General features: G+C 41.2%; 1 protein-coding gene and 1 long non-coding RNA gene across 6 annotated transcripts in view; one reads left to right on the top strand and one right to left on the bottom strand.

Annotated features, from left to right (window-relative positions):
* Positions 1–22,940, top strand: part of leng1 (leukocyte receptor cluster (LRC) member 1) — a 53,617-nt gene extending 30,677 nt beyond the window's left edge. The window contains exons 1-5 of one of the 4 annotated variants that reach the window (XM_085176605.1): positions 16,483–17,001; positions 17,321–17,493; positions 19,573–19,761; positions 21,446–21,735; positions 21,871–22,940. In XM_085176605.1, coding sequence (XP_085032731.1) covers positions 17,362–17,493; positions 19,573–19,761; positions 21,446–21,735; positions 21,871–22,090 — 831 coding nt within the window. In that variant the 5' untranslated portion in view covers positions 16,483–17,001; positions 17,321–17,361 and the 3' untranslated portion in view covers positions 22,091–22,940. Of the gene's footprint in view, positions 1–16,482; positions 17,103–17,265; positions 17,494–19,572; positions 19,762–21,445; positions 21,736–21,870 lie in introns of those variants that run through there. The other 3 variants (XM_085176602.1, XM_085176601.1, XM_085176603.1) reach the window with 3 other exon arrangements.
* LOC146508371 (uncharacterized) lies at positions 12,445–15,871 on the bottom strand. 2 transcript variants are annotated; one of them, XR_014876729.1, is made up of 4 exons: positions 15,065–15,871; positions 14,856–14,967; positions 14,284–14,542; positions 12,445–14,172 (listed from the first exon to the last, which is right to left on the bottom strand). It is a non-coding gene; the product is annotated as an uncharacterized LOC146508371 (long non-coding RNA). The 2 variants fall into 2 exon arrangements; XR_014876728.1 differs by having other exon boundaries at positions 12,445–14,542.
* Positions 22,941–22,947: the final 7 nt, after the last annotated feature.

The raw sequence follows: 22,947 nt of genomic DNA, 5'->3' as shown, positions 1-22,947 counted from the left end.
ACTACCACACTGGGGCACATGTTGTCGTGGAATTTTGTAAAAAAAAGTCTGCAACATGGAAAGAGCTGTGATCAAGCTATTTATTACTATTTATTACCAAAACACATCTAACATCATACTTTACAGTCATGCAGGCTCTACCGTTTTGGGGGATGTAATGGGGGTGAGGGAGGGGGGCGTACAGCCCAACCAAGTGCACTGGAAGTCTGTCAAAAGAGGGTTTGAGTTCACATTAATGGTTGTAGGTGAGTCTGGTCTCGGGAAATCGACTCTCATCAACTCCCTTTTCCTGACTGACCTCTACTCTAAGGACTGCCCTGGCCCCTCCTGCAGGATTAAAATGTCATACCTCTCATCGCAAAGGCTGACACACTCACCCCAGAAGAGTGCCAACACAAAATTAAAATCTACGAGTTTCCTGATGTAGATGAGGATGACGACAATAAGCTGGTCCGGAAGATCAAGGAAAAAATGCCGCTGGCAGTGGTCGGCAGCAATGTCGTGATCGAAGTGAACAGCAAGAAGGTCAGAGGTCGTCAATATCCATGGGGTGTGGCAGAAGTCGAGAATGTGGAACAATTCGACTTCACTGTGCTGTGCAACATGCTGATCAGGACCCATATGCAGGATCTGAAGGACGTCACCAACAACATCAACTACAAGAACTACCACAGTAAGAAAATTGCTTCACGATGATTGAGCAACCACAAACCGCGGTTCCCAGCATCGCTCAGCAGAACTTAGAGGGCTACGTGGGCTTTGCCAGCCTCCCAAACCAAGTACACCGAAAATCTAGTCTTGACAACAAAGGATAAAAAGACGGTCCTTCTTAAACTACACAAACAATTTGGACATGCATCAGTTGACAGACTGCAAAAACTTCTGTCTTGCTCAGGCAATAGTGATGATGAAAGCATTACAATCCTGAAGAATATTATAAAAAACTGTGAAACATGCATCCGATACAGTAAACCAAAACATAAGCCTGCAGTGGGTTTACCCATGGCTTCAACATACAATGAAACTGTTGCAGTGGACCTGCATGAGCTTGATCCAGGACTGTGGTATCTACATGCCATTGACCATTTCACAAGATTCAGTGCAGGAAGTATCATCACCACAAAAAGACTCAGGGAGATAGTGAAGCACTTTATCCACTGCTGGATAAGCATTCACGGTCCACCGCGCAGACTATTCAGTGACAATGGCGGTGAATTTAATAATGAAGAAATAAGAGACATCTGAGAGAGATCTGCCTTCAGTCCTTACTGACAGACCCCCAGCTTTGGAAACTGAAATGAGTACATGGATAGCCCAGCACACTACAACGTTGCATGCCATGAGACGAGCTTTTACAGAGGCTGAAACCGCGGTTCCCAGCATCGCTCAGCAGAACCTAGAGGGCTACGTGGGCTTTGCCAGCCTCCCAGACCAAGTACACCGAAAATCTAGTGTGTCAAGAGAGGGTTTGAGTTCACATTAATGGTTGTAGGGAGGTAGGTGAGTCTGGTCTTGGGAAATCGACTCTCATCAACTCCCTGTTCCTGACTGACCTCTACTCTAAGGACTACCCTGTAAGTTCTCGTAAGTCACCTAAAAAATACATTTTGAGGTCTGTATAGGAATTTCTTTTATTCATGTGTTATTGTTTAACAAGTGAATTAATAGGTTAATGTGTTGGTGTAAAAACAATGAAAATGGAAAAAACTGAGTAAACAAAGGAGAAAAAAAAGAGTGTAGAAATGTGCGTCAGAGGAATAGTCTCCAACTAGTATAAAGTTTACCTTAAATAGTACTTACAGGCTTATGTTCACTGTTTAATCCGTTTACTGTCACTTGGATTTGTTGCTGCCATGCTTTGCATTAGTTCTCCATTTGGTGTGTTGATAGCAATTTTGAATATTCTTACACAGTAAAAAAAAGTTTTTAATGTAGAGTTTGAAAATGTTTTTTTAATTAGATTTTTTTAAAAAGCACTTTGAAAATGGGTTTTATTTTTAATCTGAAAAAGCACAAAGCAGATTTAAAAAAAAAAAGGTTAAAAAATCTCAGTTTTGGGGATTTTTACGTGTGGACGAAAGGCCCAAACCGACAGAAAAAGACAGCAAAAACAAACAAACAAAAAAAAAAACCTGTGTACATGTGTACGTAGCGTAAAGGAGTTAGTAGACTATTTTATTGTATTGCTTTCTGCTATTTATAGCAGTTTACTTTTATTTCTTTTATTGTTTACAAAAGATTTGTGGTGTGAAATTAACTGCAATGGAGTTTGAAAACAAAATTAGCTTTGGTCACCACTATGGTAATGTTTTTCTAAAATTAGGTTTTTAATGAATGATGAAGGTCAAGGAGAAGAAGCAGAAACTGAAGGACTCAGAGGCTGAGCTTCAGTGACGCCATGAGCAGATGAAGAAGAACCTGGAGGCGCAGTTCAAAGAGCTGGAGGAGAAGAGGCGAGTGTTCGAGGAGGAGAACAGTAATTTGTCTCTATCCACCAAATTTGAAAATGTTTTTTAAAATGAGGTTTTTAAAAAACCATTTTGATAATTAGGCTTATAACTCTCAGTGAAAGTGTGGTCATAAGTGACGAAAAAAATTAAAGCGTGACATCTGCTATTAAAAATATGCCCTTGTCAGACGGTTCAAATATTCGTAGAGTTCTGGCTTCAGACAAGTTTGAAATGCTGGTGGATGACCTGAAGTAAACTGATGTAATGTCTATAGCAGAAGATGGGTTCCCACACAGAACTGATAATGCAGTTGTGTATATATGTCCATTTTTTGGATGGCAAATTGCTCGGCTTACTACTGTTAGAGGGACACACAGCTGACAAAATAATGTTTGAGAAGATTTCAGCTTTTTTTGAGGAAAATGGTCTGGAAATGAAGCGCGTCTGTATACTTGTGATGGATGGGGCTCCATCCATGGCAGGAAAAGTGTGTTGAGTGTGGTCAGCAAAATATTTATTTTAATTTGAAAGGGAGTTATCAAATGTTTATTTGTTATTATTTGAAATGTGCAAAAAAAAAACAACCAACGTTTGGTTATAGCTCCCTTTTTTTAAAATGGATCTTTTGGTGTGCATTTGTGAGCGGTCACCAGATTTACAGGGGAAAAAAGAATAAAACATTACTTGTTTTTCAATACACTCTTGTGGGTTTGAAATTGATCACGATCTGCTGATTACTGGCTGCAAAAAAATATCTGGGCCAGATAAATTCCTCGGTTTGAAAATCTGTCCCAACTAACTTTTTAGTTGAATAGCCATGGTGTAGACTCACAACTTAGGAATGAACAAAATGCATACAGAAAACATGAATTAAATTTTTTTTTTTTAAAGTAAATTAAGTATTCAAAACAAATATCGGGATTTGGGTTGTGACAGCGGCTGTGTTGAATGTGGAAGCCACGTCCGAAGTTCCCATGACGCCTCTGTCTTTCTAAATGGATGGACAGTAACTAGTAGTGATGTGCGGATCGATCCTGAAATATCGATTCCTCCGATACCAGTCATTTATGTTCTAGAATCGATTCTCACATTAAAATATCGATATTTTAGTAATTTAGGGTAAATTGGTAGTTTATCATTAACAGGAACACAGTGGAAAGAAACTATAATATTCGGATTGTCTACATTCAAAGGAACTACTTCCTCTTCCGCCTTTCATAGTCATGTGCGAAATACGGCTGCATTATAACTCGCAGCCCCTTGGCGTGCGCACTCACAACAATGACTGAGCGTAATTGTGCGGACGTATTTTACCTCAACAAACAGCTGAGACGTGGTTTGCAATACATGTGGCAAAAAAGTGAGGTGTTGTGGCCATACATGCCAACCTTGAGACCTCAGAATTAGGGAGACATTCAAAAGGGCTGTTGGGAGGGGGGCGGTGATAAATACATTTTACAGTGTTTATTTATCGGATAAAATACGTTAAATGTCACCGTTATTATTGGCCGGCCCGGAAACAGCGGGGGTGTCCAAATTCAGAGGCTGCTTCCACCTGAGGACCCGGCCTTTGCGGTCTAAAGGAAGCCGGGTAGTACGTCACGAGCTCCCTCGGCGGAGTGAAACTCTGCCGTCTGCTCCTTGCTATCTAAAATATAACCGGGCGCTGACGTAAACTCTGACGGAACCCTCCCGAGGGATTAGTAAAGTTAGGGAGACAGACACTGTCTCTACTTTTAAGATTAGGCTTAAAACTTTCCTTTTTGCTAAAGCATATAGTTAGGGCTGGACCAGGTGACCCTGAATCCTCCCTTAGTTATGCTGCAATAGATGTAGGCTGCCGGGGGATTCCCATGATGCATTGAGTTTTTCCTTTCCAGTCACCTTTCTCACTCACTATGTATTAACAGACCTCTCTGTATTGAATCGTATCTGTTATTAATCTCTGTCTCTCTTCCACAGCATGTCTTTATCCTGTCTTCCTTCTCTCACCCCAACCGGTCGCAGCAGATGGCCGCCCCTCCCTGAGCCTGGTTCTGCCGGAGGTTTCTTCCTGTTAAAAGGGAGTTTTTCCTTCCCACTGTCGCCAAAGTGCTTGCTCATAGGGGGTCATATGATTGTTGGGCTTTTCCCTGTATCTATGAAGCGCCTTGAGGCGACATTTGTTGTGATTTGGCGCTATATAAATAAAATTGAATTGAATTGAATTGAATTGAATTTTAATTTAATCTAATCTAATAACTTTATTCTCAGCCAAACCAATTTACTCCAAACCGAGGGTTGGCATGGTTGTGGCAACATCACTAACCTTGTCAAACACCTCAGAGTAAATCATATCACAGAATATGACGAGCGTATGTTGAGGCAAACTGAAGAGGAGGAGAGGGACAGGTGCTGCTAGGGTGAGACAGACGTCTCTCACGGAGTCCTTTAGTGCTGCAGGCAGGCAACGTGTTCAAATAGCGCACAACTTCAGTTTTTTATTTCTATATGATAACTCTGCATTATTAAGTGATAAGAACAAGAAATCTGATGTCCTGTAATCATTATGATGCTATAATTTGAGATACAATAAATAAAATACGTTTTTGTACAAAGTATCGGTATCGGATCAGTATCGTCGATGCCACCCTGAATATTACTTGGTATCAGATCGGAAAGGAAATCAGTGGTATCGCACATCACTAGTAACTAGGTGTGTATAAACACAGATAGTCAGATTAATAACAACGGTATTTTGTCTCCGCCACTGTAGAAGTAATCTCATGTAAACAATAACGTGGCGCACAGCGTCACGTCAAAACTGGCGCACACCTTTGGCGTTGCATGACTAAATATCCGTTTTCCTTGTCCACACGTAAACTACGGAGTTTTTGAAAATCTTCACCCTGGCAGGAGTTTTTAAAAAATCACAGGTTTCAGTGATCGAAAATGCTGTCTATGTTATTATCAAAACTGATGGAATTATAGATGGAGAAAAGTACCATCACATATTGATCCACCATTCAATAACATCTGGAAAGAGTCTGGTTGGAAGCGGCTTCAATATTTGGCATGACAATGATCCCGAACACACTGCCAATGTAGTAAAAGCACACATGACATCAGTCGTGGATCGGCCTCTCCAGACCCCGGACCTCACCATTAATTAAACCAGCGTGGGATCAGCTTGACAGAGAACAGAACAAAAGGCAGCCAACATCCAAAGAAGAGCTTTGAATGATCTTCAAGAAGCCTGGAGAAATATTCCATATTCCATATTGCAAGAAAGCTGCCTGAGAGAGTTCAGGCTTTGTTAAAAGAAAAGAAAAATAAAAGGATACACAAATAAATGAATAATGACCATATTTAAAACAAAATTGCCTCATTCTGACATACTTTCATAGTCCTCTCTCTTCCTTCTTTAAATGTAAAAATAGGTCTCCATCTCCTGATAAATACGTCTTTCTGAAGTTATTTGTTCAATCAGATAGATTTCCAAATCCTATTCAACCACACGTGCGATGTTGGAGGCTCGGGTTTCCACCATCAAATTATAATGCATTTAATTTCTCAACAGTAATCGTTACAGATATTTACTAGCTGCAGGAATCTTATTTCGATGTATATCTAACTTTAGAAAAGACCACAGTATGTCCAACATGAGCCTTCCGGGCTCCATATGTGTATTTTATTATTTTGTGTTTGATTTTGATAGTTTTTTTTCTTTGCTGTGTTGTTTTCTGTTTTACTTCCTGTCTGTATGATTGTTTTCTTCCTCTCTTGTTCCCAGTCTCCCAGTTAGCCTTCACTGTATATTTATACACTCCTCTTTGTCACATTGTCTGTTTGCATTCCTGTTTTTACTGGTAAATATATCGGGGGATCAACAGACTGACAGACTATAAAAATTAATAACCACCAAGCAACTTGCAGTTATTTTATAATGTACCTAATCTTTTTTTCTCTTCCTCAGGTCACCCGTCAGTCTCAGCTGTTACGAGGCGTGTTTCCTGCCCTCTTCCACCGTCTGCCCGCTCCTGTGTGGGCTGATGATGTGGACAACAGGGTCAACTTTGGCATGGAAATTGGTCAGTCTGTGCTCTGTTCAGCCCGCTTGCAGTTCTTATATAATATAAGCCATATTACTCACATGCCCTTATCTCTCCAACACCACAGGGAAAGCAAGAGGGTTCTTCAAGTCCGGCGACATGGTGATTGTGGTGACAGGCTGGATCCCAGGGTCTGGTCACACCAACATTATGAGGGCAGTGAATGTCCCGTAACAACATGAGCTCACTGGACTCTAAATCTAACAGAGTTGCTGGAGGTTCATTAAGAGAGCCTTTAAAATCTTTTAATGCACCAAAAAGCCAAAGAACCACGCCTAAAATTGAAGCAATAACCTCTGTCGAAAGCAGCAGAAACACTCTACTTAAAATTTGAGGTTATTACACTTGGTCTAATAACCGCTCATATGAATGTACCCATGACTCCCTTCAAATAAAACTTGACTTTAACGTTAATACGTTGTTCTCCAGTTCTTGTCAGGACACAGGCTTCTGTAATTGAACTGTCCTGCCTCCTGTTTTTATATTGAAAGTGAAAGTATTGTCTCTGTGGCTGCCATTGTTGATGCACATTGGTGCTCTTTATAGAATTTGGAGATAAGGCTTTCATTCCTACCCAGAGTCTCAAGCTTATCTCTGTGCAGCGGCAAATTTTTGGCTATTATGAGCAGCAGCCGATGATGCAGAGCTGACACCCCCTTTGTCAACTGAGATGACCCAGATGGCCACATCTGCATATTGCTCACCCAGAAAGTAATTATATCTGTTCCTGTGTGGGTCTTCCTCATGTCTCATAATCCTTTAATTTGTGACATCCTTGCTTCCTCCTTCTTTTTTCCTTTTGAGCTATAATGTGCATTGAATCCTCCCGAAGCAGTTTATTTCTCTCTCTTTCTGCCACTAATAGCCACTTTTACAGAGGCTGACTCACTGTAAATATTTCTGTGGTTAGTCTAATAGCGTTTTATCTTTCTGGGACAATTGGAGCACTTACAGAGTTTATGTCTATATTTGCAAAAGTCTGTTTTCCATAAGCCTGCGGGAATAAGATATGAGGTTTTTCACTTATTCTACATGTAGATCTATTCAAGTCAACTGCTGAAGTAAAAGTAGTAATACCACAACAAAAGAAAACTGAAATAAAAGTATAGATATCAGATAAATTTATATTTAATCTTTTAAACCACCAATTTGACCTCTTATTGTGCAAAAGCCACATGTCACTTCTTTATATTTTGCTACGGAAATGGGAAATAGGTGTAGAGATTTATTAACATGATTTATTTATTAAAATGTGCAAACAATGGATTTATAATACATAAAGGAAAGTAGAATCTGTATAATACTAACAAGCTTGAAATATTCAATATTTGGTTTGAACGAATTTGTTCTTTAAACTCCTAGGACCTGGCGTCCATATATGTGGACATCCCTTTTTGGGTTATTTAAACCAAAATGCTAAATTTTGCTCTGCAAGGGCCTGATATCCACTTACAAGGACATTATACTGCTACTGTTCTATCGAAATTTTAAATGAATATCCTCATATGCGGCTGTCATTTTTCTTAGAAACAAAAATCAGGTAAAAAGAAAAAGTCTGGTAATTCTTTATTTCACATTCATCAGGTCCCAATCAGCCCAAATATCAAAGAGAAATAATAATAGCTTCAGAGTTTTTACATGTTTTAGAGTTTTTACGTGCTTTGGGGTTTGTACGTGCTTCGGAGTTTGTACGTGCTATGGACTTTTTTACGTGTTTTGGAGTTTTTATGTGCTTAAGGGTTTGTACTAGTGATGGGATTTCCGGCTCTTTTTAGAGAACCGGCTCTTTTGGCTTCGAACCGGCTCTTCGGGTTGTTTTGTTGCTTTAATTAATTTATTATTAACAATAATATAAAATTATGCACAAAAGGAATTACTAATGTAAAAAAAAAGAAGTTGTTTTATTTATATATGTTTATATATAAATATATGTGTTGGCCCCTAGAGACAAAACACGTACAAACTCCAAAACACTTTTTTAAGCTTTAACTGAACTTCCAAAACAGAGCTACCTAGATCACTTAAATTACACAATGGAAAGCATATGTGTATGGTTTGTGTATTTATACACAAGCACTCATATATATTCAAATAATTTAAAAAAAATAAAAAGTTCCTTAACCTGTTACTACCACACACCAAATCCGGTCGTTGGTACTTGCTGGCTTGTGTAACCACTAGGTAAAAAAAGCCTCAACAGTGCGCCCTGGCATCCTGGAGCACTTCTGTTGTGTTTTGTACGTGTTTTGGAGTTTTTACGTGATTGTACGTGCTTTGTCTCTAGGGGCCACCGTAAATATACTTTTATTTATTCACTCCACATAAAGTGTAATAAATAAATCATGTAATACAAAAACCAACTAGTCACAGTTCAACTTTTAACTATTTAAATTTTCAATTTTTTCCTTTTAAACAAATTTAAAAGGAAACAACACAAAACACTGCAAACCACAACACAATTATATATAAATTACAATATGAAAACAAAAAGAACATGCATATTCTCTGTCATATGGGCCTGCATGAATAAACTTTCTGAATCCTTTATCATTTGCAACTGAAATTAGTTGTGGATGATTACTACAACTTTCTAATGTGAGGTTGTTGTCCCTGGCTCTCTTTCTAAGTCTCTCCCTCCCGCTCTGTTCCTGTGCTACTGCCAGTGTAACTACCGCCCCTCCCCCCTCTGCCCAGCGCAAAGCACAAGGCCTTCTGGCGGAGTAAAGCGGGAAAAAAGTGCAAGAGAGAGGGTGAGAAGCAGAGTGAAGCTGACCCCCCACCCACTTGAAACGTAAAGGCAAATAGGCGGAGCGGTTAGTGTATGGGCTCAAAATGTGGTCATTTTTCTTGCATGGCCTCCACAACAATTCTGACCATACTTCTCCTGTCCTCTGGATGAGCTCTGCTCTTGTGATTGCATGCGACAGTCGGAGTGGAAATCTTTCCCAAGGAATCTGGAAGTGTGAGACCCAAGAGCTGGAGTAATGGTTGTACATAGTGGTGGACGTGGAGGAGGAGGGGTGAGGTGGATGTCCCCAGCCTTTAAACATCTGTGTTGGCCCACAGTTTCACAATCGGTTCATCCCTACAAATACCCACAAGTTAAGTCTGTACAATCAGTTTCTGTTGAAATACTTGTTTACAGGAAAAGTTAAAGTATATGAACATTTAACCTGACCTTCAAATGTGTATCAAAGTAAGAAAAGGACAAGGCATTAACGAATCCTTTGTTTTGTTTTGGTTTCGAGTGTACCTGTTAAACCAGTATCAATCAATTTGTTTATAAAATATCTCCGGGATCACCTGTTGAGAGAAAAAGAATAGAAAACAAGCAAAAAACAAACAAAGCAACATACTAAACACAACACCATCGCATTAATCTAGCTAAGTGTAAACAGCAGTAAATACTAAATATTGAATGTTGTTGTGCAGCACGCAGGACAGACAGCGCACAATGTGCTTTGAAGTAGCAGCCAAGAAAGGTGTGATTTAAGTCTACGAACAGTGAACACCCGTGTGCACACCTGTGTGGATCGGCGCGCTTGTATTCAAATGGTTTCCCCATCTAATGGTCTGCAAGAGGATGTAGAGAGCCATAGCCCTGTCCCCCAGGGCATGAAGCAGGCATGGAGGAGATCCAGGCCCCAGACATCCAGAGGCCCCAGAGTGCAAGAGCCCAAGGAGGACCACCGGAGGGGCATCCGTGCCACCTTCATGGGAAGGGCTGAGGATCCCCAGACGAGGGGTTACCCAGTAGCCACCAGGCAGAAGCTAGAGGGGGCTCCGCCGGCAGCCAGCTGTGCCAGAGTGAACCGAGCCGCAGGCACAGAGGCCGGAGGCCCGAGGGCGCCCCGGAAGAGGCCTGACCGAGCAACAGGCGCCAGGCCCCGCCAAGTAGCCACCGGGAGTGAGCTGGTACATACCTGAGCGCCCAGCCCCGGACACCAAGAACCACCAATGCACCGACCCCTGAGGGCATCAGTCACCGGGAGGGAGTGTGGTGAGGGGAGATAGGCCTCCACACTTTGGAGGGCCTTGGAGTTCCCAGGGAGGTGGAGTCTAAGACCCGACCTGACATATAGACACAGACAAACAGGCACACACAGACACAGACATGCATTCCCACCCTCATGCACACATATACAAACACTCAGCACTCACCCAACGTAGGGATAAACTTAAATGGACACACAATCACACTCCCCAAACATACTCTATACCCCGGGTCCAGGTACCCTCGCCCCCAGATGGGGAAACGGCACCCAGACCCAAGAGATGTTACCCTTCCCTCCGGGGTGGAGGCAAGCAGACCATCCCAGGCTCCGCAGCAGCAGGGAGGCCAATCGGACAGCCAGCATCTCCTCCCAGCCCCCCCGCCCCGATGGCTAGTAGAAAACGGGGGTGTGTTAAGACCCCATACCTCCCTCCTCCCGCTCAAGTGTAGTGTTGCTGCGTAGTGCCAGCAACACTACACGGCGGAGCTCCCTAGGGCCAGCTCCCCCGCTGACCCCAGTAGGCACCCCCGTCCTCTGGTATCCACCAAGGCAAGGGAGCCCAGGCCCATCCAGACCGGGGCCTACGGCAACAGCACCGCCAAGCCCCACAGGACCCGGGGCAGCCCACCCTACCCCACCGCAGAGGAAACTGTACCCACCCCAACATTCAATCATCTCCCAGACTACACAAGACAACAGATACCCAGGTTAAGTTTATTCTCCACCTCTCCTATGTCTCTCCCCCACCTGCAGAGTGGACTCCTGCAAGGATGGAACAACCTCCCTGCCAGTTGAAGAGCCCCCCAGTTAGGCCGATGCACAAGAGGCCCCCTGCGCCAGGGCTGAGCCCCCGTGCACCCACCCGCCCACAACCTCGGCAACACACCGACGAGGACCGAAGCCCCCAAGGCCCAGCCAGAGCCCCAGCACGGAGGCGAAGCACCCCCGAACCCCAAACCCCCACGCCTGCGCCGGATCCACTCAGGGGCAGCCAGGCCACCAGGCCAGTAACCTATGTCCGCCAGCACAGACCATCCTCCAGCCCCGCTGCACGCAGCCACGAGGAGAACAACCTCTAAGAGCGACCAGAGCCACTAACCAGGTTATGAACACAACCCCCGGGTTAAGCCCTCCAGGGATAACGTCTCTAGGGGTCCTCCAGGTGCCCTAAGCCCGTCCCAACCTCCACATCAACCACAATAGCTAAGGCGGGACCAAACCACGACCCCCTACCCCCGCTAGGTGATGGAGCCGATCAAAGGAGCCCAGAGGGATTGATCTAATGTGGTGGCAGAGGCTATATCGAGACTAATGTGATCTATTAGATAGTTTCTATATTGGCTAGAATTAAGATTATTTTTATTTTTCCAGTTCATGAGGACCGTTTTCTTGGCGATGCATAGGGCAGTAAAAACCATGTGGACTGGATTAGTTTCTGTAGTGACATCATCCAAATTTCCCAACAAGCATACTAAAGGGGAGGTTGGAATTTTACATTTCAGACACTTTGATAAGTCTTCACATATCTCGTGCCAAAACTTCTGCACTGGTGGACAGAACCAAAGAGCGTGGATGTAATTGTCTGGTGTATTGCCTTGACAGTGTGAGCAGTTGTTGGCGGATGTAAAGCCCATCTTGAACATTGGATGACCTGTATAGTGCACTCTATGTAGTATTTTGTATTGTATTAATTGCAGACTGGGATTTTTAATCAATTTAAAGGTTTTTAAGCAAATCTGAGACCAAGACGTTTTGGTCTATTTTTTTCTACTTTAAATGAGTCAGTCTTTTAAAACTACTTCTGCCTGAAATATTCATATCAAGTTTCAATTATATTTCGGGGTTTTTAACCCTTTAAATCCCAGTTTCTTTACATGAGCACACCGTTTTTTTAGCCGAAAGTAGTTCACAAACACTTCTAATTGTGACGTATTACACCTGAAACTTTGGAGAACTTAGTTCTTTATACAGAAAAGTTACAGGAGGATATAAATAATTATCAGGGAAAATGTCCTTCGTTTATTACAATGATCCCGTCCGAAAGTGAGAACACTAAATATAAAATGCTCTTTTGTAACCCTCAAACTGAATGGTAATGTAACAATACTATTTTCCATGAAACAAAAACCACTCCCTGCTAGGGATGGGTATTGATAAGATTTTCACAATTCCGATTCCATTTTCGATTCTGTTTAACGATTAGATTCTTTATCGATTCTCTTATCAATTCTTTTAAAAAAAGGAGAACACTAAGGTCGATTAGCTTAGAACTTTGTTTTATATCTTCTCTTCGAACAAGATAGAAATTTAGGAGTAACATGGCCTTAAAAAACCCAACAGTGAGATCTTAAGAGATCCACAGCCTATGGCTCTTCAATGGGGTGTCACAGGGTCCCCAGAGAAAAAAAATTGTAAATGTAAAACAATAAAATAAATATTCTTCTGTAGCAATAACAAAGTATAACCTAAATTATTCTGTAGCAATTACACAAGAATATCCAGTAATGTCCCTGCCTACAATTAAACACATTCACTTACCGAAAATCGGGGGCATCTGCTGTGGCAAATGGGTGCAAGCCTTTGACCACAAACTTAGTCACTGCTCGGTGACATTCGTCTATCCTGGCCTGAAAGGAGACGCTACCGGTAGACTGCAGCGACAACTGCCAGCGAGCGCCAGCCAGACTCTGTCTCTCTCATCATGGTCACCTAAATGCAGCGCACAGTAATGGCAGGTTTTGTAATAAGGCAGATTGCGCTAACATAATATGCACTGTTAGTTGATTATTTACCTGCCGCATTAACGGGAGAGGACACTCGTTAAGCACACCATTGTTTTTCTTGTGACATTACCAATAAGTTTGATGTGTCACATGTCCCTCTTCCTATTGAAAAAACAAAAGTTGTATCCAAGATGGCCGACTTCTAAATGACCACCATGGTCACCACCCATCTTGAGGAGTTTGCCCCCTCACATATACTAATGTGCCACAAACAGGACTTTAATATCACCAACCATTCCCATTTTATTACGGTGTATCCATATAAATGGCCCACCCTGTACTTACCATTGCCTTATTTGCCTCTTGTGATTGAAGAGCTGCCTCTGCATTGTTTAGCTCCTCAATGTTGTGCAAGGGCAAATCCAGAGGCAGTACCCCAGCATCTACCGATTCATTGCAGCAGGGATGGCGGATGGCTCTGACCTCCTCATGGAGTTCGTTAACTGCTCTGGTCAGGTCTGACAGCATAGTTAACATCTTTTCTGAGGTCGTATCTGTTTCAAAGAACAATTCTAGAAAGATTAATGGCAGTGAGAGGCGAAAAACTAATATATCCATAAATGATGGTGTAACATTCTGCATTCAAGTATAAGTTGTTCTAACTGCTAAAAGTGTTTGCTAGTTTTTGCCTGTTACATATATTTGATATTTGTATATGTAGCTTGCCATCACCAGTGTGTGAATTGTGTGTGAATGGGTGGATGACTGAATGTGTAAAGCGCTTTGGGGTCCTTAGGGACTAGTTAAAGCGCTGTACAAATATAGGCCATTTACCATTTATACCATGTAAAATCTGAAATTCCAAGATTTTCGAACTTGCCTTGTAATAGTGGCCTCACAGAGTCTCTGGAATCTACAGAAAGAAAATCACAACAAGACAACATTCAGGAGTATAAATTGGTGTTTTGAAGATAAGAGTACAATGACATTGTGATTCAGCTTTAAAACAATTTTAAAAGCATACCATCTATAGGGAAGGCCTCGACATCATACTCTGCATGCTGGGGAGATCGCAAAGCTGTGTCGTTTTGTGTGTTGTGCCGGAGTGGTGAAAGGTGCCGGAAGCTGGGCGGGGCATTATGATGCCTGCACACACAGATATGTACATAGACACTAGACAGTATTTTATTACCTGGTATTTTCACTCGAGGGGCCTGGGGAAACCGTTTTTTTTTGTGGGCTGCTCATCCTCTGAGTCAGTATACGTGTACAGGGGATTTGGTCTAAAGAAAAGAAGTTAAAAACGGTCATAAGTAATTACAAATGTGCTTTTGGCATATTTTTTCCTAAAGTTACAGTTTGATTTCTAACAACACACACAGGAAACAGAGACGTGCAAGAAGGTACAGTATACAAGGAATTTTTGAAGTGCACAAGTGTACACGGCTTTGCATTTTTAAAAAGTTTACAAACTTCCACTTTTTGGACTATATTATGTGGTGATATTGCAGTATGCAAGCACCACAGATATGTATAAAAGACAAGATTATAAATTCTTAACAATCAAAGATATGTTTGTGAATAAAAAAGTTTTACTTGTGCTTTCTTTTATGACTGGTCTGTGTTTCTGCTTCGGACTGAAGGTCAGACATATCACAGTGTTCACGTAGATATCTCTGGAGACTGCGTTCTGCTTCGTGAAATGTGTCTGGAAGTACAAACACAATGTATGGCCAGACATAAATTAGGACACGAAAAACTTGTTAGTGTTACATTTATACAACACCAATCCAGATGATACCCACCATGGCTTATGAGAAGCCGGACTGGTGCATAGGTGAGCCATGTTGCACCAGGATGAACTCTCCTCTTTACTGCGGCGTGGATCCTGAATGTGTCTCGCGGAGGATATGGAGGCCATGACAATTTCTCCCCATTTATCCATGAACTAGGGACTATTTCTGTACCACCAGTGCTGAACTGCACAATGCACCAGTCTTTCATTTTTATCTTTTTTTTAATTTGGAGTCTGTTTTTTTGCCCTGTCTAGGATAAACGGGAAACAGATAATTACAATATATTTCATAGTCACTACAAAACTTGATCTGTTGACTGAACTAAATAATAAATAATAGCTTAAAATGTATATAGGCAACAATTACAAGCAAACCCGATAAAACAAACTCTTTTTTTTTTATTGACTATGCACTGTGCACGAGAAAATGCTAACTTCCTGGTTTGAGACCGGATGCGGGGTTGTACATTTCCGGTAGCTTTACTTTGCGGTCAATCGCTACTGCGAAGATATACTCCAAAATTGATGTCCAAAACTCGAAAACGGAAAGATCGCGTTAAGTTACAAAGAGCAGAAGGTGGGAACACTCACCACTGTTGTGTCATAAAAAAATCTAATGATCAATTTTGACGTTTAAAGAGTTTAAATTGATCAGTTGTTTACATCACTCAACATAAGCAGAACTGCATCACTGCAGCAGAAGACACATCGTCCACATTCAGAAGCACATCTCTGTATAGTGACTGGTCTTATGATTTAAACAGGCAAATGTTCAGCATTCAAACTACAGGTGAAGAATAGTCAAACCAGATGTTTCCCGTTACACACCCACACAGCATGTTAACAAACCGTGAAAAAAGCCACACAAAAAATGAACGATTGCTGGTAACGGTTTCTATACATTAGTATTTACGAAGGGTATGTTGTGACTTATCTTCAAAATTACAGCGGTCCCCGTTATAACGCGGTTGACATTTCACTTCGCTGTTTCGTGGATTTTTTAGTGCAAGTTTGCATGCTTTTTTTTTTTTTTTGCGTCACATTGTGTCCTGCGTCCTGATCGCTGCAGACGATCTCCTCCATGACGTCTCTCCTGTACAGTACAGAATCGCTGCATCCATTGCTAGCAGTGTGACTCTGAAGTGCAGTGCTGTATGTCCACGAAACGTTTTGCACCGTCAAAAAATAAAATTGGCTACTTGATTTCACCTATCGCTGGTTATTTTTAGAACATAACACCCGCGATAAAGGACGGACAGCTGAGAAATATAACATTTGAATCCCTTTTCTCTTTTGCCCTGAGGCACGGGGATAAATATCGACAAGTCGATGAACATCATTTATAGATATATTGGGTAAATGCCCGAGACATCTATAGAAATGTAAATCGCCGCTTAATTTATTCATTTGCTTAACTTGATTTGGACCATAAACAGGGCGCGAATAGGACACCGGAAACAAAGCTCCCCACAGGAGTTTCCGCACCGGAAGTAGCATATGCTAACGTGCACATAGTCAATACCGACACATCATGCAGGAGTACAAGATTGAACACGACATATGACATAACAACATAATAAGACTTGTTTTTATGTTTATAATTTAATGCAGGCTAGGTTTTACCACACACGTCTGCACGAAGATAACTGTATTAAAAGTTGGGATTTTTTTTAAAGGAATACATAAAGAAGAAGAATTAAAACTTTATCGTTATTAGAGTATAACATTTCCACTATGTAAATAGATTAGTGCCTTTTCTGTCTGTCCTTCAAAGCAGATATTATTTTCTTTACATAATAAAATAAAATCAGAAATACAACAGCCCCCTCTGCTGTCGCCATTGTGTTATTGCTTCAACATGGAGCTACTGTTTACTTCCTGTTTAGGTCTGCCTGTTCCTGTGAGGTCCTGCTACCTGTCCAACAAGAGAAATTCTTCACTCAACAAGTTAGTGACAGTGCCTGGGCCCTGTTTTAGAGAGTAAAATGTTAAAAATATTGCTAAATTGACGGAAATGGCATATCTATGCGTGGTGCAGAGTCCTTAAGGTAAAGTAGATGTGGAAAGTAGCAAACATCGGCTAACATTAGCTCGTTAGCTCTGCCTCTTGGGAGGTCAAAGCTGCAAATATAAAGTTTGCTTTTGTATATTTATATATTTTTATTCTATTTTTCCGCTTTGGGGCATTGACGCATTTCCTTCCACAACTAGCGGCTTTATTTGGGGGAACTTATTCACGTTTTCCTTCCACTTTTGCCGCTGCTAGCCGACTGCTAACCTACAGTAGTAACAGTCGCCAAGGGAACAATGAACATCCTTCCGAAGAAGAGCTGGCATGTCCGCAACAAAGACAACGTCGCTCGAGTGCGGAGGGACGAGGCTCAGGCAGCAGAGGAGGAGCGCGAGGCCAAGCGTCGCGTGGAGCGCGCGGAGCAAGAGGTGACTCCGGATGGATGACCGTGGCGTGCTGTTTCTGTACCTACTTTTTGCTCTGTTTCCCATGTAGTTTGAGCAGGATACCTCAAATTCAAACCAGATATGATCAGAAGCAAGGTTACTAACTTGAACAACATAAAAAAACGTACTCATTTATAATAAAAGTGTACAGTAAATGTCCTTTTTCAGTAGAGCCTACCTGAGATGCTCTTAGTCCAACCCTAGTTACAAAAAAGTTAGAATACTGTGTAAAGTGTTGCTGAAAACAGTGAGGTCAAAGGAGCTTGCAAAGAAAGCTCCTTTGCAAGCTCCTTTGCAAAAAACAGTGAGGATTTTTAAATTAAGTAAACCTAAATATACCTTGAAGCACTGATGGTACCTTTCCAGATTTGCAAGCTGCCAGTTCCATAGGCACTAATGCACACCTTGTACCTTGAGAAACAGTTGTCTACTGTGCCTCAGTCCATTTTGAATAGGCTTTGGCCCAGAGAAGGCAGCGTTTTTGTATCATGTTCACATATGGCTACTTCGAAGTGTAACAGTAATTTCTGGAAGTGTTCCTGAACCCATGCAGTGACTCCATGACAGAATCCTGCCTATTTTTACTGCACTGTTGCCTGTGTTGCCAAAAATCACAGGCATCGAGTATTGATATTCAAAGTCTTTGTAACTTTACATTTAGGAGCTTTATGCTGAAATTGGTACACAACTTGTAGACACAGTTTTTGCATACCCAGTCATGTTACTGAGCGGTTGGCAGTTAACTTATTCCTCTAGCTGTTTCCTTTTAGTTAAGCTTACTTTTCCAGCCTTTTGTTACCACTGTCCCAAGTTTTTGAGATCTGTTGCTGCCAACAAAATCATTTAAAACATTGGTTATGTTTTCAGTTGTGAATAAAAATTGCAAAATGCAAATTAATGCATTCTCTTTTTAATTTACATTTTGCACAATAAATAAATATCTAGAATATTAAAGCTTTTTATAATGGGATGCAAATCTAAAAAATAAATATATTAAAAAGGCAGAATCTTTTTGAAATCAAATGTATTACAGAAAAGTTACCCAAAAAATTTAATGTCAGTACTGTACATTAAAGTAAAGGACAGGAAACGTGAGATGACATTGAAGTAGCTCAGTATCACAGGGGGTAAAATGTAGTGGGCCGTGGAGAGCCGGAATAAAATGTTATCATGCGAGAACAGATTGTTCTCTGCTACACTTATGTGTTGCATTGCAGAGATTATTTGGGTTTTTACTGTATTTAAAGAAGCTTTGACCCCATCAGTGAGGGGTTTTGTTTTTTGCCATCCACTGTCACTAAAAATATTTTTAACCATTTTATTTAACTTACTAAAGCTTAAAATAAATTTCTGTTGATCAAATAGACAAAATGTATTGGAAAACATATAGACCTTTGATACGTTAAGTAACCCAGATGTCCAGAACCCCTTAAAAGGCCCACACTGAGACGGGAAACACCCTGTTTTTATGAAACAACAGAGTGAAAGCAGACTAAATATTAGCAACCACGTATGCATTATAATAGGTAGAGTGTATGAGCATCAGATAATGTCCTTGTTGACTGCTGATTAGCATTGTTTCTCTGATGTGTCAGCTAACTTTTGTGCTGACTAAATGTTCAAACGGTGTAGTGATCTTTTCTTTATTTCCCCTGCCAAAAAAGGGTGGATAGTTAATGGTAAAAATATGTAATATACTAATTAAAAAACAAACAAGTTGTTATTTTAAACATCAGTATTGGTCCAGAGTTTTGCAATCACTGCATCCCTAATAGATCTCTCACTAGTGCACGCCTATCCTTTACAATTGTAAAAAACAACACATTTACTGTTGTATGCTGTCTTTTTTTAATATTAAAAAAAAAAAACAACACCTGGAAATCAATGCTAACATTTCCTATGTGTTACTATTCAGATTGCTGTAAATGTACTGTACGTCTCTAAATTGGCACCAGTAGAAAACTTAAGTATTTATGATTTGAGCTTATTTAACCTTCATAAGAAAAAACTAAGCTTTGCTGTGCCCATGAATGTCCTTTAATTGTTGTTCATTGTTTACAGGCACGTACAGAGTATCTGAGAAGGAAAGCCCGAGCTGCTCTTCAGTCAACAGGAGGAAGCAGAGATGATGGTGATGAGGAACAGGGTGGAGGAAGTGGAGCTCTGGAGCATCTCAATCTTTTCCCCCTGGAGGAGTCCTCGGAGAAGAAGGGGAATGAGGAGTATCTCAGGGAAAAGAAAGAAGAAAAGGTGTCCGTGCTGCTGCTTCTGTCAGTCTTCTCTTTCACGCTTTTCTTTTGCTCTGACGTAGCAGCTGAATGATAGCAAAGCTTTTGCTTGTTTGGTACCACATCTGGGTTCAGTGTCCTGCATGGTCTGTGGTTGCAGGTCCAGTGCTGAATACCATTTACATTTTCATTTTTTCCATTAAAAACCTTTAGTAGTTAGGAGTGGATCTGCAAAATCTTGCTTTTCAGCTCAGTCACAAAAATGCTAAATGCTATGTATGTTTTTGAAATGTTGCCAGAAAAGATCATTCTTATCTTATCTCATCATTAGTGGGTGTAGTTTTCTCAGATGTCATTTGAATGGTTTGTTATCACCAGACTTTAAAAAGCAATGCAATCAGTTTAAATTTTGTCTTGTTGTCGTCATACCTGCTGAATCTATTCTGCAGCCCAGTGCCAGTATGTATGCACGCAGCGTAAATAGATGCAGCATGAGACGGTTGGGGGGGGGATTAATTCAGACAGACAATATAAATACAAGTTAAAGCCCGTGGATGTGATCAAGGCTTTCCAATCACAGGTCAGAAAATGTCAAAATGCTGCTGATGGCAAAGCAGAGGCACTTTAGTACCATTTACATTTATTTAATGATTTGCTGAAGTATATTAGTTTATTGTGTGTCCTGTTTTAATGGCAGAAAATATCCATAACAGTTGTTGTGTTTTAGTTCATTTAAATTTTTTGCTTCAGTAAATTCAGAACTCAACAGGAAGTTGAATTTTTGAAGTGGTGTGGTGGGAAACACCTTAGTGCCTAATGAGATACGCTACACTTAGGCTACGTCCACACTAATGCGTTGTCGTTTGAAAACTCAGCTGAGCTGACATGGACGCACCAGACAACACAAACTCAAATACTTCTTAGTTTGGCATTGCCAAGGTCTTTAGATTAAAGTTCTCTAAGAGGAGTTTGATAAAGTGTACTGCCTGAAAAAAAGCATTTTACATTTAAAACAGTGGACTTTCTGTTGGGTTTAGAGCATGTCTCCAAGAGGCTTTTTTTCTAAATATTGCGGGTTTAAGTCAGGCTACAGAATTTCATACATGTAAGTGAAACTTGTTATTGTTTTTTTGTTTGTTTGTTTGTTTTTTATATGTAGCACCAGAAACTATTTTTCCCACACCCACAGGCCAAACCTACAAAATACAAAAACTTTTACCAGTTTCATACCTTTCAAACTTTCCAACCCCATCAACAACTTCCTGTTTTAACAATATGAAGCTAAGATCGAGACAAATCAAAAAGCAATTCATCTGCTCTTCTAGACCTTTTCGACTTTAGCTTGGAATACGGTCGAGAGTATCAGGTCGCATTTTTTCCCACTGTTTTCCTTTATCACTCAACAAGAAATAGTTTGCTTTTGACATCTTCCCACTGCTGGTTTTATGTGAGGGACCTGCTCAAATAGCACACAGCATGCGGCACACATGATGCCTCAGACAGTTAGCTCTGCTATTTGCACTTAGAAACAAGTACTATGGAGCTCGTGGAAGGTTAAAGACAGGTTAATGTCCCGTCTGGCTACTCAGATATTTACATTCTCCTATCTGTTGGGTATTGTATTAAAAAAAAAGTGTGCTACAGTAATGAAAAAATAACACAAAATATTTGTTTCATGTTGTTGTTTTTGTGGGGGGGTTTTCTAGGAGAAGCAGGAAAGAGCCATTGGCTTACTGGTGTCATTGGGACCCCAGCCGGGGTCTGAGGTCACGCCGTGGTATCTGAAAAGCAGCAAAGACAAAGAGGAGAGCAAAGAAAAAGAAAAGAGAAAAGGGATAAGTGAAGAGGAGAGAGAGAAGAAGGATCGTAGACTGAAGGATAGTTTGGATCCTTTGAAAGATATGAAGAAAGCTCTCGGAGAGAAAGACAGAAAGGAGCACAAGAGCAAGAAAAAGGAAAAAAGAGACAAAGGGGAAAAGAGGAGCAGCGGAGAGAGGTAAGAATACCAGTATTGATTGTCTGGATATTTTATCCCCCTTAGTATTTTACTGAGGCTCAAGTCAAATTAAAGCGATCTTGTGGTGAATATCAAAGCAGGTCGGTAACAAAATGTCTGTCTGGTTTCTTCCAGCTCGATAGAAAGGTTACGTGCTGAGCGTTTACAGAGGGAGGCTGAGGAAAGGAGGAGAGCCCAGGCACTTCTGGAGCAGAGGAGCGGCAAAGGAAAGGAGCCTGGGAGGGAAGTGAGCGAGAGGGAGAGGCCTTACAACAGCGCATACTTCCCAGAACTAGCCCGAAAGCGACAAAGGCGAGACCGGGAGAGCTGGAGAGATGAGATTTTAAAATCCTGAGCTCTCTTTGCTGTTTACAGACTCCAAATAAAGCTAAAGACATTCACAGGACAGCGTCACTGTGAACTCACTATGATACAAACAAAGTCTGAGCCTTCAGCGTTGTGATCGTTTATTTTTATTTATTATTTGTTCCTCGCATGAGGGGCAGAGGTCAAATTTATCTGCAGAGTTTTACCCATGAACGCATCAGCAGGGCAGATGGCCCATCACAGGGGGCTTGATGCTCAGCACGCCAGCAAAGACAGCGCTGTGTGAACAGCTGTTAGCAGGACATATACAGTAACAATCTAAAGAGTCTGTTAATCTAAAAACATTTACATTAAATCGTCTTCAGCGATGGTTTGAGTTACTAGTTTTAGGCCATTTCCATACATGCATACATCCACCTCTTGCAGGTCTTCTGAGGGAGAGACCGAGACATTCCCAAGACAGAGAAAGAGGGATATAATGATTTAATTTCTCCAGCATACTCCGGGTCTAACCCAAAGTTTTCTCATGGTAGGACATGGCCAAAACATTTAACCTAGGAGGCATTATATTCAGATGACCGATCCACCTCAGCAGGCTCCTTTAGATGTGGAGGAGTAGCGGCTGTGCTCAGAGTACTTCCAGAATGACAGAGCTCCTCACCCTGACTCTAAAGAAGCGCTTCAGAGGAAGATCATCTCCACTGCTCGTATCTTCGACAACTCTTCTCTTCACCGATCCAAGTCCCTTATAATGTATGATTATCAAATATAAACAAAAATCATAATTAATATTTTCAGTATTCTGTGACACTGTTGGTTTAAAGAAACACTGTAAATGTCGATGGCAACAATAAAAGTATTATTATTTCCAGGAAAAAGCTCTCT

The sequence above is a fragment of the Neolamprologus multifasciatus genome, chromosome 11, assembly GCF_963576455.1.
Source record: "Neolamprologus multifasciatus chromosome 11, fNeoMul1.2, whole genome shotgun sequence".
Taxonomy (NCBI): Eukaryota; Metazoa; Chordata; class Actinopteri; order Cichliformes; family Cichlidae; genus Neolamprologus; species Neolamprologus multifasciatus.
This window is presented reverse-complemented; position numbering and strand designations above follow the sequence as displayed.